At 46.3% G+C, this 14,053-nt stretch overlaps 1 protein-coding gene across 2 annotated transcripts in view; it reads right to left on the bottom strand.

Annotated features, from left to right (window-relative positions):
- Kiaa1549 (KIAA1549 ortholog) overlaps nucleotides 1-14,053 on the bottom strand; it is a 137,772-nt gene that overhangs the window by 31,268 nt on the left and 92,451 nt on the right. For both annotated transcript variants that reach the window (XM_026398578.2, XM_026398579.2), the window contains exons 11-15: nucleotides 13,199-13,395; nucleotides 11,047-11,162; nucleotides 5,272-5,477; nucleotides 3,881-4,104; nucleotides 2,729-2,882 (exon numbers count right to left, since the gene is read on the bottom strand). In XM_026398578.2, coding sequence (XP_026254363.2) covers nucleotides 2,729-2,882; nucleotides 3,881-4,104; nucleotides 5,272-5,477; nucleotides 11,047-11,162; nucleotides 13,199-13,395 — 897 coding nt within the window. The remainder of the gene's footprint in view (nucleotides 1-2,728; nucleotides 2,883-3,880; nucleotides 4,105-5,271; nucleotides 5,478-11,046; nucleotides 11,163-13,198; nucleotides 13,396-14,053) is intronic.

Raw genomic sequence — 14,053 nt, 5'->3', positions numbered from 1 at the left:
TCAGCCTTCTGAGTAGCTGGGACTAGAGGTAAGTGGCACCACATCTGGCCCTGGCAGACATTTTCAGTAAAGCCAGATAATAAGTATGTTAGGGTTTGCAGGTCACAGAGTCTATCACAACTCTTCAACTCTGAAAAGGAGCCACAGGTAGCACACAAACAGGTGTGGCTGTCTTCCAATAAAACTTTACTGCACCTTCTAAAGTATGCATCTGGCTGGACTTGGCCTGAGGGCCACAATCCACCAGGCCTGGACTACACTGGCAGCCTTAGTTACAGGGAGTGAGGGGCATTTATTTCTCCAGTTTTAGGAGAAGAGAGACCTCAAGGGAAGATATTTTGAAGGGAAAGTGGAAAAGTCAAGATAACCCAAAGCCATGGAGGACCCGTATGGTTTTGAGGATGAAAAGCTACCTAAGAAAAGGTGAGTTCTGAGAGAGGCAATATCTTCCTAAGGATGCATTTCAGGATTTTTAGGGAGAGACAGTGAAAAGTAAGCTCATCTGGGGAAGAGGAGTTTCCTTTGGGGAATTTTGAAAGAGGAGCCTCAGGGATACAGGCGAGCCGTGGTCTCCAGGCTGATGTTCCTCCAGGAGGAACCTCTGCGCTTTCTGTGAAGGAAAAAAACGAAGAAGAAAGGGAGGGTCCAAGCCAGGTGTGATGGCATGAACGTGTGACATCCCAGTTCCTTGGGAGCTGGAGCAAGAGAACTGAATGAGCCCAGGAGTCTGAAGCCAGCCTGGGCAACATAAAAAGAGAAGCTGTTTCAAAAATTCTTACTTATTTAATTAAAAGGAGGGTCCAGACCATCATGATGGAAGCTTCATTTGGGGTCAATGAAGGTGAATGAAGAGATCAAGAGAAGAGGAACTCAGAAGGGCAGGGGAGCAAGGCTCCCCTGTGGGGGCCAAGCACCCCAGGCTGCCCAGGGGAAGGAGGAATGCCCCTGCTTCTCCTGTGGTCAGTTCCACACCTCAGGAAGTCCCTGCTTCAGACCAACAAAAGTTCCAGGTGGCTGGCAATCTTGGATCCCCAGGGGACGGTGAAGTCCAACACCACTGGCGTCCAGACACTTTCCAAAGCCCCTCTGCAACACAAGAGCACCATCTGCTGCAAGAAGGCCCGGCGATGGCTCCTGAGGAGCGCAGCATCCAGAAAGACCCAGAGACCAGGGGACTCAATCCCACCGAGGAGGAGAGTGGTCTAATTTACAGACCTTCCAACTCTAAAATCGCAGGATCCTCAGGAGGAGGTTATGAAGGCCACAGTCAGTCGACTTAAAGGACACCAGAAACATAGTAAGTTTCCAAAGAAAACCCATTTCTTTCAGGGGATCAGGGTTCAATTACACTTGGGCTCCACGACAGTACAGTTCTCATACATTTGTGGTATTCTATTGTCAGTCAGTATTATTTGTGCAATTTAGGAGAAAAAAATAGAAACTTCAAGAAATGGCTGGTTGCATAAGTATCTAGACTGGTCATGTACATCACAAATGCCTTCCCCAAGGACAAGCCTTTTGCTAACTGCTCTCTAAACAAGGAGGGCTCTGTCCTTTCGCCTGCAGAAGGAGGACAGGGCCTGGGGCAACACGGCAGGGCTGCTCCCTGGCACCAGGCTGAGGCCATTGTGTTTCCCAGCACTGCCAGAGTCAGCTGTGTCTGGCTGTCCCCCTCTTGTGTCTGTACTTCTCACAGCCCCTCAGGGAGGACGGCTGCCCTACTCAATGGAGCCTGTGTGCATGTGTCTTAATGCTAGCAATGTCTGCCTCCAACACTTCGAGCAATTCTGTGCCTCTTTCAGTAATTTGAGTGAATAAAGCACTGGAAAAAAAAAAGTGTTCACTTCTTCGTTTCTTAATTTCTAAGTTCATCCTCCCATAAAAATAAGAAATGCATACATTACTGGTGTGAGGTGGCACACACCAGTAATCCTCAGTTACTCAGGAGGCTGAGGCAGGAGGATTACAAGTTTGAAGCCAGCCTCAGCAAGTCAGTGAAACCCTGTCTCAGAATTTTAAAAAAAGTCCTGGGGATGTAGCTCAGGGGCAGAACGCTTGCCTAGCACATGTGAGGCCCTGGCTTTGACCCTAATCCCCAGCACTGCAAAAACAAAAACAAGAAATGTATATAAAGGTTGAATATCCCTAATTCAAAAATGTGAAGTGTTAACTTTGTGAGTTCTGCCCTGATGCTCAGTTTTGGATTTGGGGGCATGGCAGACTTTGGATTATCAGATTAGAGATACTCAACCAACAAAGTCCATGCAAATATTCCAAAACCTAAAAAATTCCAAAATCTGAAACACTTCAGGTCCCCAACATTTTGAATATGAGATACTGAAGTCAGCAAAGGTTCAACAAATATACCATCTTCTTAGCACTCTGAGAGCAGAAGGGGAGCACAACCCTGTCACCAAGAAACCAAAAAAAAACTCACAGGGAGTGGAGGGGGAGACAAACCTGGACACCTTCCCCACCCCCTCCCAATTATCCTCAACCAGCTCCCATTCTGAAGCCTGAGGACAGGGCTAGTCTTTCAGGGGTATTACCCAGCAGCCCCAGGTTGACATGACAGGAGTGGCCTAGCCCCACCCCTGTACTTCACGGTTCTGCGGCCCCGCCCCAACTATGTCCCATGGGGCAGCAGCCAGCACTGTTCATCATCCTTTCCTATCAGGGTCTTTTGCTTGAGCCCCACCCCATTTCCAGAGGGTTCGGCATTACGCACTGGGCATCCAATGTAGGCTGAGTTGTGCACGCCGGGAGGCCGTTTGTAGGTGCCATCGCTGTCTGTGGTGATGAGCCTGTCCTTCTCCGCATCAGCAGGGCACCCATTGACCTGGTGTTTCCGGCGGGGCTTAGGAGAGCGTTTTATTCGTGAGCTGCCAGAATAAACAGAAATTATCTTCATGGGAAATAAGCCTCCTGCCGCTGAGTTACCCCCTCCATACAATAAGTATCTTCTGAGGACCTACTATGTGCTAACCACGGTAAGATGCCCCGAGGAGACAGACAACATGGCAGCCCCAGTCTGGGCCCTGCAGACCCGACCGACCAACAATCATGTAATCAGGACACCATCTAGTGACACAGATGGTCAGAAAAGGGAGAGGTCGGGGGGAACTTAATACCACCATCAGCTACGGGGGCCTGAAGCAGATCTTGAAGAGTGAGATCTGAGGCTGGGCAGGGCCATGGGAAGCAAATGGGAGGCACAGAAACAGCATCCAATCAACCAAGGCCAGAAAGGGGAGGCAGGGGAAGGTCTGAGGGAGCATGGGGGGCCATCTACCGGGCAGCGGGAGGAGCTGCACGGAGAGGCCAGCCAAGCGCTCCAGAAAGATTCCACAAGGCAGGCGACAAAACCCGACTCACACTGGGCACGGGAGACATAAATGAGAGCCCTACTTCAAGAACATATGTGAGCCAAGGGGCAGAGTTGGGAAGCCCAAGGGAAGGTGAGTCCCAACACTCTGCAGGAAGCTGTGGGAAAATAAGTGAGATGCACCTGGACAGCTCGACAGCAGTACCAGAGGGGAGGGGAGGGAGGAAGGGCCAGGGAGGCCATGGAAGAGGCTGCTGGAGCTCAGTTTTGTGTGTGTTCTTAAGCCCAGAGGATCCGTGCAGAGGCAACCGGAGACGCAGAGGAGAAAACCCACCGCAGCAGCTTTCGCATGAAGCGCCCCAGGCTGACCTGGGCCTTCCTAGAAGCAGAAATAGCCCTCCTGGCACAACCCTCCTCAACTCATTCTCAGGAATTTCATGAAAAAAATGGACAGGACCTTTTGTCCTGGGCCCTACAACACAGAGGGACATCCCAATCTGCCTATGCTCTTCGGGCAAGTCCCCACGCCCACCCCCAGGCAGGGCCCAGGCCCACCTCTTCCTGGGCTCTATGAACACCGAAGGCACGCTGGCCGTGGGGTCCAGGATCTTGTCGATCTGCATCTGTGCCCTGCGGTACACGCGGTGCCGTTCCTTGGTGTCGCCCGAGGACAGGTCGTCCACCACCGGGAACTCGTAGTGGCCGCGGCGCTTGGCGCGCAGCCGGATCTTGTTGCGATGGTGCTCGATCTCGGACTTGTGCCGCAGCGCCGTCTGAATCTGAGCAGGGGTGGCAGGGGGGCGGCGGATGGGTGTTCTCAGAGGTCTCTGGACATGCTATCCACCTGGCCTTTTAGGCATGCCATGCTCTCCCCAACCCTGGACCTGCTGTCTATGGGCTCCAGGCAGGCGCTAAGGGAGGTGACGGAGTGATGGTGAGACCCAACACTCTGAAAGAGGCTGGGGGAAATAAATGAGATCCACCTGCAGGAAGGAGGGGCAGTGGCGTCCTCTACCCAAAGCAGGGGAAATGCCCAAACCTTGGAAATCGGCTTGTGACAACTCTTGAGCACACACTTGTCTGATCAAAAGTTAGGATATGCCCTGAGAACATAATAAATATTTTCCATACTCAATATTATCACTACTTTAGAGATTCTTAAAGTAAAACTGACTTTCAAGGAAGGTATGTGCATTATACTGTAGAATACCCATTTATGGATGATTACCCAGCTTAGGGAAACACATTCCCTGACATGGGATCCCCTCCTCATAAAGAGTAACATCCTGAAAAATAGCGACGTCATCAGTGGCCATGTGGGACCTGACCCAGAGCCAAAGCAGGATTTTCTGGGGGCAGCAGTCTCAGGGTTCCTGGGTTACTCCCTTCTGCACATCTGCCAATGTGTCTAAGAGTGTCCCTGATCAGCATCTGATCTTTAAAAAATAAGCATGTTTTAAATTGAGCACAGTTGTCAGCAGTTCATGCCTTTGTGACCTTTTGACACTGTATCTTTCACTCTTTTTAAAGCATTGACAAAAATCAGAATGGATTTTTTATTAATATGCTTAAAAGGGGGGGGGGGGTATTAGCCAGATGGTGCATACCTGTAATCCCAGCTACTCGGAAGGGTGAGGCAGAAGGATTCTAAGTTAGAGAGGCCGGTCTGGGCAGCTTAGTTAGACCTTGTCTCAAAATAAAATTTTAAAAGTGCTAAAGTGACTGGGCAGGGTGGCACATGCTTGTAATCTCAGCTACTCAGGAAGATGGGGCAGGAGGATCTCAAGTTCAAGACCAGCCTCTTCAGCAACTTAGTAAGGCCTTGTCTCAAAATACATAAATAAAGAGGGGTTGAGGATGTAGCTCAGAGATAGAGTACCCCAAGGTTCTATCCCCAGTACCCCGCCCAAAAAAGAAAGAAAATAGGGAGGGGGTGTTCATAATACCTCTTTGTTGATTTTGTTGGTTTCTGCCACTCGGTCAGCCAGGATGGGGTGCTGGACTGGGGGTGCTGGGATGGGCTGCATGGCAATCAGCTGGATCTTGTTGGGAACCCTCCGGCCGGCCTCTGAGGACCGCGAAATCCTGTCCACGTGCTCAAAGATGGAGGCGGAGGAATGCTGCTCATTCCCTGAACTGGGCAAGGGGGCACCTAGCACAGAAAGAAAGAAAAACAAAGTCACCTTAAAGAAACTGAACACTCAAAATTATGGACCCTGCCTGAAACAATCCTCAGACAGGTCCTCTGACCAAAACTATGTCCCATGCTGATAGTGGCATACTTAAAATTTCTCTATTTGAACTTAAATGATATGGGTTAAACATTGTCTCTTTCAGTTTCACTAAAAATTACAAACTCTTAAGAAAGATGTGATAAAAATCATTATGATACTGTGTAAAAAATTACTCTGTTTTGTCTAAATATGGCTCAAATCTTCAGTTTTAAAAAAAAGGGTGGGGGAGGACAGAAGGATCCTCAAGTTGCTCAGCAGGTCAACAAGCAGTTTACACACCTTCTAGGAAAAAAGCACTTATAGCAGTTCTGAGCTGACCTAGGAAGAAGCTTCCTAGAGTGATATTAAGTGAGTACCAACAGGGTATCAGTCCCAGGACCTCTGTAGATATCAGAATCTGCAAACACTCAAGTCCCTTCCATAAAATGGCAGAGTGTTTGCATCGAATCTATGTACATCCTCCCGTATACTTTAAATGATCTCTGCATTACCTAAAATACGTAATACAATGTAAGTGCTGTGTAAATATTTGCTCTACTCTATCATTAGTACTACTAATAATAAGAGTCTCTATATGCTAAATACAGATGTGATTTTTTAAAAAATATTTTCCATCTATGGTTGCTTGAATGTGGAACCCACGGATACAGAGGGCTGACTACACAATTGAGAAAATAAAAGACAAGGGGACTGTGAACGCTCAGGCATATACTATTTGTCTCTCTTTCCCATCTTGATAAGAAAAGTTGAAGATGCCTGAGAAGAAAAACCTGCTGCACACAGGAAATCAAAAAAAGAGAGATTAAAAAGCACTTAAAAATGGCTAATAGGGTGCTGGGCATAGTGGTATATGTCTGTAATCCCAGCAGCTTGGGAGGCTGAGACAGGGAGGTGAGGTCAAAGCCAGCCTCAGCAATTTAGCAAGGCCCCTAAGCAACTTAATGAGACCCTGTCTCTAAATAAAATATTTTATAAAGGGCTGGGGATGTGGCTCAGTGGTTGAGTGCACCTGAGTTCAATCCCTGGTAACCCCCCAAAAAATGCTAAAAGGGTAAATTTTATACTATGATATTTTACTACAATAACTTTTACAAAAAGAATCTGTGAAATTGAAGAAATTTAAGTGTTCCAAAAAAAGAAAAAAACATTTAAAGAGACTGGATCTTGGTAAAAATGGGTGCCTTTCTTATATTTTCTGTAATGAGAATTTTCTCTAATGAGTATTTTCTGAAGTAAGAATAATCCCAATAAATTTTCAAGTTTAAAAAGGAAAAGGGAGAGAGAGAAAGAGGAAGAGGAGCTGAGCAGATGGGAAGAGCTGGCTAATGACACGAAGATCAACAGGCCAGGCTCACCTCTTGAAATTCAGACACTGCTTTAAAAATAAATGGCCAGTAGAAGGCATGAGAGCAGGGAGACTGTGTGTGTTTTTTTTTTTTTTTTTTTTTTTAAGCCTAAGGTTTGAAACCTCAAGCAAAAGTGAAAAATGTAGAGGTTTCTCCAAGTGTAAAAAAAGATCAAGAGCAAAGCAGTGAGAAATAGAAGATGATTACATAAGGAATGTACATCGGTGGAGAGAGACTTTTGTACTTTCTCTCAATTAGAATTGTATTCACGGGTTATGCCAAGCAATTAGAAATCCTTCGTACAACTCCAAGTGAGCAGTGTCTCTTGGTGAGGAGGCCCAGCTGTCTGACCCCAGCTGTTCTGGGGCATTCTTTCCTTACTGCACACCTTCAGGCAGCCGACAGTTTGTACCTCCTTTCATCCAGTAGCAGCTACTTCAGTTGCAGGCTTACTGCCTGAAAGGAGAGGATTACTTTGCCAGACATTCTAACCTTGCTGACCCAAACTTCTAAAGGGACAGCAACAAAGGGTAGCCCCTTAAGCTATTGATACCCAAAGGTGAGATCTCTCTCCCCTAGGATGGTAGAGAGCTCGGAGATGCCTTTGAGCCTCAGGCCAAAGGTGACAGAAAGAAAAGGCCTCTCCCCTTTGTTCTGTGCTCCCTGCCCAGGTTCCATGGGCTCCTGCACAGGGCCCCAGCCCTCCCCTCCCCACTGCACTTGGAGATCCTTGCTTTGTCACTCACCACCTGCAACCAGAGGAGCACAGGATGCACAGGCCGAGCTGAGGGGCTGTGCAGGAGAACAGAGTGGAAAGTAGAGAGAACCCTCCAGCTTCCACAGCTGGGTCCCAGCCCTTCAAATGGCCAAAAAGTGTTTTTTAAATTATGTATAAAAAAAGTTGTTTGCTATGCATTACACAAATTAGAAAAACAAACTCCCTGGATAATATGACCCATGGAGAGTTCAATGAACACATAAGAGAATAATGCTAAGTGGCTTCCAGCCTGAGGGGACCCACACAGTAAGGACTCTAGATTAAAACACCATTTCTATCATTTAAAAAAAACATTTTTTTAATGATAGAAATTCACCTAGACAGATCATATATTATGGTGACTAAAATTAATAACAATATGCTGTATATCTGAAAATAGCTACAAGATTAGATTTTAAGTATTCTCACCACAAAGTAAAAAGATAAATGTGAAATAAATCTTACCATCCTACAGTGTATGCAAATATTAAACATCATATTAAATTATATACATTTATAATTTTTAAAGGAAAGAAAAAATAAATTTCTGCATTTTAAGACAAAAAGAGAAAGAGCACAATCCTGGATCACATAGGATAAGGTCATCCAAGCAGAATGAGAGAGGAAAGGGCATTACTGAAATGCTGAAGCACCACAATTTGTGTGGGAATACTATTCCACTATCTACAGATAAACACATGTACACTGCACCCTTACTACTGCTGGTGACCCTCAGTCACACACCACCAAGTGTGGTCACACTTATCTCACCTTCTCCATTATACCCCAACCCTGTTGCATGCATGACCAAGTGAGTTGACAGGATGTTTCCTTGAAGAGGCCTCTGGGGATCTGCTTAGTGACAAGAGGAGAACTATATGATCTCAATCATTTCATAAATGGGCACTCTGATACTACTGAAAAAATCTCCATGTTATATGTAGTTGATCTGGTAAAGACTATTAATTTGCTTGGTGAACTCATTAGCATGTGCAAGAGTAAATATTGGCTTTGTTCCCACATAAGATTCCAAAACTTGGAGTTTGCAGAATTTAAGTAATAAAGTTATGACTACTTAAAAGTCACACACTTACACAGATGCAACCTAATAAGGACAGCATAAAAAAAAACACTCAGCATTTCATAGTCCTTATCTACTTAATATAATTCTGACAATAAAGGGGCAGAGAGAGAAACTAGTCAGGCAGGGACACAGGACTGCAGCCCTGATCACACCCTGAGAATAGCTGCTGTCTCCCATACAGAATGCACAGTACCTCCTGCACCTTCACACCCTCAATAAAGGTGACCTCCGTGCTAATGATACGGCTGATCTTAACTGCAGATCTGCCTGTACGTCATCTCTGAAGGGTCCCTGCACGGCAGTCCCCTTCCAAACAGCTGCACAGGGAATAAAGCACAACTCAAATTTACAAAAACCAAAGAGGTCTTCTCTGAGCTTCACTGCAAGTTGGGCCTCAAAATGCCAGATGACTTGGGATAGCCATCAAAAGCCTTGCCAAGAAGCCTAAAGAGAGCCAGTGGCTACTGAGGGGTGAGAGGCAACACTGGTCCCAGGACAGCAGTTCTCAAACAACCTCCCACCTTCATTACTTTTTAATTTCATTTGACTTACAAAAGGAGGATTTTTATGTGACATATAAGATAATTAAAAAGCTATGATATCAGCTCAGACTCTTTTTTATATTTAACAAATTTCTTTCTTTTTTTTTTTTTTTTTTTTTTGGTACCAGGGATTGAATCCAGGGGCACTTAACCAGTGGGTCACAACCCCAGCCATTTTTAAAATTTTTTTTTTAGACAGGGTTTCACTGAGTTGCTAAGTGCTTTACTAAGTCGCTGAGGTTGGCTTTGAACTTGTGATCCTCCTGCCTCAGCCTCCCAAGTCACTGGGATAACAGGTGTGCACCACTGTGTCCAACTTAGTTAACAAAATTCTATGCAAGCAAGAAAATACCTCTGTAGAAAGCTATCTTATGATGCCTTTCAAGGAGAAACAAAGTTTTTAAAGTGAATTGCTATTGATAGTGAGAAAACCATCTTTCTAAAGCATGAAAATAATGCACAGACTGGTGTCCCTTCCAACTATGGCAGCAGCATCTGAGCATCTGCTGCTCACAGGGACATCTGATCCACCCCCTCCATCCAGCCAGCTCTCTGTCCCCCAGCTGAAGTGCTCTCCACTTGGATTCTGAATGCGTGATGAGAGTGGTGTCTGATTCTTATAGAATTCACTGGTTGTGACACTCTTGGAAGGAGTTAAGTGCAGGAACTAATAGCAAGATTTTCTGAGGTAAGCAATCAACAGAAATTGAGGAAATTTAGAGCTCTTTGATTCCTCCCCCCAAATGTTTCTTTCACAGAATCAAAACTAGATTTTAATCCCTTCTGAAATACAGCACATGTTACCATGGTGCTAAATAATTTTTAAGATTCTGAAAAACGGAATCCAAAGGAAAAAAATCTCTTCCCTTATTCTGGGGGGGGGGGAGGTATTTCTTTAACATTATACAAAAACCAGCTGATAGGCATCTCAAGGATTGGCTGCTTTAGTCCCACAGGAGCCCCAGGGCCTAAGGGACCTGCAAAGTCACAGACATATCAGAGATAGCAGAGGCCCTTGGGCTTCCATCCAGAATCTGTTCATCTACCAATGCAGATCACTCTGTGCTGCATTTTCATACAGAAAAAACATGTGATTTTAAAAATATAAAAATTACTATTGAAAATAGTAGCCTGAGGCTTCCCAATCATCTCTGCATTTCTGAAACACAACAATAAAATATAAATAAATCTCCAGGCAAGACAGAAGCTGAATGGGCACATGTATTTAACAGAATCAATTAAACTAAAGTCAAGCTGCCTTGCCATCATTCCAAAAACTGCTCCCATGGCTGGGAAGGCCTCTGGGCACAGGCTCCAACAGGCATGAGTCTCATGGCACTGGACCTTGGAATGGGAAGGAAATTCACTCCATCCCTGGTCTCCAAAGCTCTATCTGACTCCCAGTACAGGGACACTAACACGGAGTCTGATCATACAAAAGGTCGAGGCACCGGACAAATGGAGTGGACAGGGACACTGTGAAATCCTCGAATCCTAAGAAAGTCACTGAATTCTGGGGACACTTTTTTGACTATGATTTCTGTGCAGTTCCTCCTTCTTGTCCTTCAGGCAGGAAAATTGCCTCCCTTGCCTCAAAGCAGACACCACTGTAATGTTCAGAGGTGACAATTAATGCTGAGAACTGCACCCCATTTCACGGGTCTTTTTTAAAGGCTCGGCATTTGAAGTAGGGTCACACCCTAGCCTGCGGGAACCTCACGACTCCCTGTAACATGGAGGAGGAGGAGAGTCACAGACCGCTCTGTGGGGCTCTGTGGGCCTTGCTCTCGTGGACCGCTGCTGGCGTCTTGTCCCCCACATCCCTCTCACTGGACTCCTCGCTGACAGTGGAGTCGGCATCCGAGGGGGAGACTCTGCAGGCACAAAACAAATTGCAAACATCAGAAGCAAGAAGGAACAAAAGAAAAAGGTCACCTTAATTCAGTCATAGAAATCAGGCTTCCAGGCAAAAGCTGGAGAGAGGAAACCGTCCAAGGACCAGGACAACACTATTCAGTCACCATGTGCTGAAGACAAGGGATATGTTTACTAACTGGCTTGGAGGTTGCAATTCAACAAAGGCTGGAAATAAGTGCCACAGTGGAGGACAGTCCGACAGCTACTGAGGCCTACAACTAGCTCCTGGCCCTGGGTCAGTTCTAGACAGGCAATGTGGGTCTAACACAAGGTGGATCAAAGAGCACCTGGGGTTTGGGCCTGCTTTAGGGTCCACTGGGGCTAAGAATCCCTAGGAGGCCAGGGTAGTTCTGCAGCTGCCTCAGTTGACTCTAGAGTATGTAAGACTCCTAAACTCACAACAGCAGGATGACAATCGCTACTGAGATTGGTTCTAAATACAAACATCAAGGGTATCACAGCACCCAGGCTGCCCCAGGCTGGGGAAAATCCTTAACTAGTTAGCACACTGCCTCTGTGGGCTCCCTGGCTTCTACCACAACATGAAGTGTCAAGACATTCTGGTGCCCTGAGGGATGCTAAGGTATACTCTCGCCCCTCAGTATCATGGGGCGATGCTTATAGAATCCCCACGGACACCAAAATCCATGGTACTCAAGTCCTTGACATCAAATGACACAAATCTATATCAAACCTATGCACATCCTAAGTTATCCATAATCCCTCTTACAATGTAAATGCTATATAAATAGTTGTCATACTAGATTTTTGGGGGGGAAATGATGATATGAAAGGAAAGCCTGTACAAGTTCAATACAGATGCAGTATTTTTTCCTGAGTATTTTTTTCCTGAGTATTTTTGATTCACAGTAGTTTGAATCCACTGCTATAAAGCAACTGAGATGATAGGACTAGAAGTTTATGAGGAGGCTACTGGGGAGAAAAAAATATCCTGCCAAGCTTTAATAGTATATTAAATCATTTTTAATAATTCAATTCATTCTTAGCCTGGAAAATAATTAAGCAAGTAGCATGTCTCTGCATAATTCATTTTCTTTCGCAAAGATCATGCACTTACATCCATTACATTCTTATAACCAGGTCAGACACCTGGGGTGGGTTTTCTGATCAGATGGAAATGATGGCATTGTTTTGAATGTTGGTGTGCCCACACACGTTTTCACTCCCCACAGCTAATTGGGAGTTACAGTCCGAAGCTCAGAGGCCGGCTGGTAATCTGAGGCGTCAGTAGCCAAATCCTGGTGGTGCTATGACCTCAAGTCAGTCCCATAAAACCTGCGTGTGAACTTGGTCTCCTGTTACATGACTCCAGCCCATCTCACAGGATCAGAGGGCAGCCATGGACTTACTGGTAGTTTGGAAAATTAAGTAATGCTCCATATGCTTGATTGATTGATTGATTGATTGATAGGAGGTATCGGAAATAGGAATGGTGAGCTGGGAGGCTGTGGAGAGTCCTGTGCATTGTGCTAACAAAGGTGACAGTGTGGGAAGCTGGAGAAAAGCAAAACTCACTGGAGGACGTGATGAGAGTCACCTGCAGACAAAGCAGTGACGCAAGAGCAAAGAAGCCTGCGCTGGCCAAGTATGTAGGATGGGCTGTGCGCTTTGCGCTTTGTATCCATCCTTTGCTTATGATCACCAGAAATGCCTCCCACGCTCACCTAGAACAGACACACTGGAGTTGGCCTGTCCCTAATCCAATCTGAGGCCACTACTGCCAAAGTGTCACAGGTGGTGATTCCTAACCTTGAATAACTTGAGGAAATAATTGCACATCCTCCTTTGGTAACCCTGTGGAGCAGGCGAGAGCACTCCCAAGTCCGTGTGTGCCTCTGGGCAAGTCATTAGGATCCGAGGCTTCAGACACTGGGCGATACTCACCCTCGGCCCTGTTGAGACTGGCAATGGACAACCTGAGAACAGAAACCCGCTCTGCAACAGAGAACAATCCAGAAAGCCCAATAATAACCTTCCTCTGTGGCGGACGTTCTTGGCAGGGATCTTGGACTTGGGGCTTGGCACGTCTCCATTTTCAGAGGGCGTGGTGTGGTCCTTCACAGGTCCTGGCAGTGGTGCTGGCTCATGAATAATCAAGATGTCATCTTTATTGTGCTGACCCAGATGCTGCTTAGCAAAATCGAAGCCCTTCACGCTAGGGATCTGCAGCTAAAACACACACACACACAATCGAGGTGGTTACTGTGAAATCTGAGCACTGTGAAGAGAGGTTACGAGGGCTTGACAAGCTGAGCACGACCCCAACCCAAGACTGTGCCACCCATGCCACCGACCCAACCCCACAAGCGTCTCTATGACATTGACTGGGTACAAGGTTCTGTTTATTCCTAGAATTTGTGACAGATGCCAGCAAAGGATTAAACAAGAGAACAAGGATTAAATAGCTAGACCGTAATAGAAAAGCCATTCCAACACAGCACCTGCCCCCTTGTCACAGTGGACTAGCAGGAGAGAAAGACAAGGTGACACACTCTTCATAGGGAAAGAGGGACTTAAGGCAGGCCCTGAGGACAGGCAAAACTACAAAGAGCATGTTCCTGATTATGTCAGGGCCAGAGAATCCTGAGGCCCAAAGAGGTGACATCAGCTGCTCCAGAGGGGCCAGGATGTAGAGCGGGGGAGAAGGAGAGAAGACAACCTGCGAACACACGTCCCCAAGTGCCACTCCTGGGCAATCAGGAGACCACTAAATGTTCTAAGATCCAAGCAGAAGGACCCAAGGGACTAGCAAGAGGGCCCCGTGATGCCACGTGCATGAGACCACGTGGCTTGAGCCAAAATCTTTGCCAAGAAAATGGGAAGGGCT

This window comes from Urocitellus parryii, chromosome 3, assembly GCF_045843805.1.
Source record: "Urocitellus parryii isolate mUroPar1 chromosome 3, mUroPar1.hap1, whole genome shotgun sequence".
Taxonomy (NCBI): Eukaryota; Metazoa; Chordata; class Mammalia; order Rodentia; family Sciuridae; genus Urocitellus; species Urocitellus parryii.
This window is presented reverse-complemented; position numbering and strand designations above follow the sequence as displayed.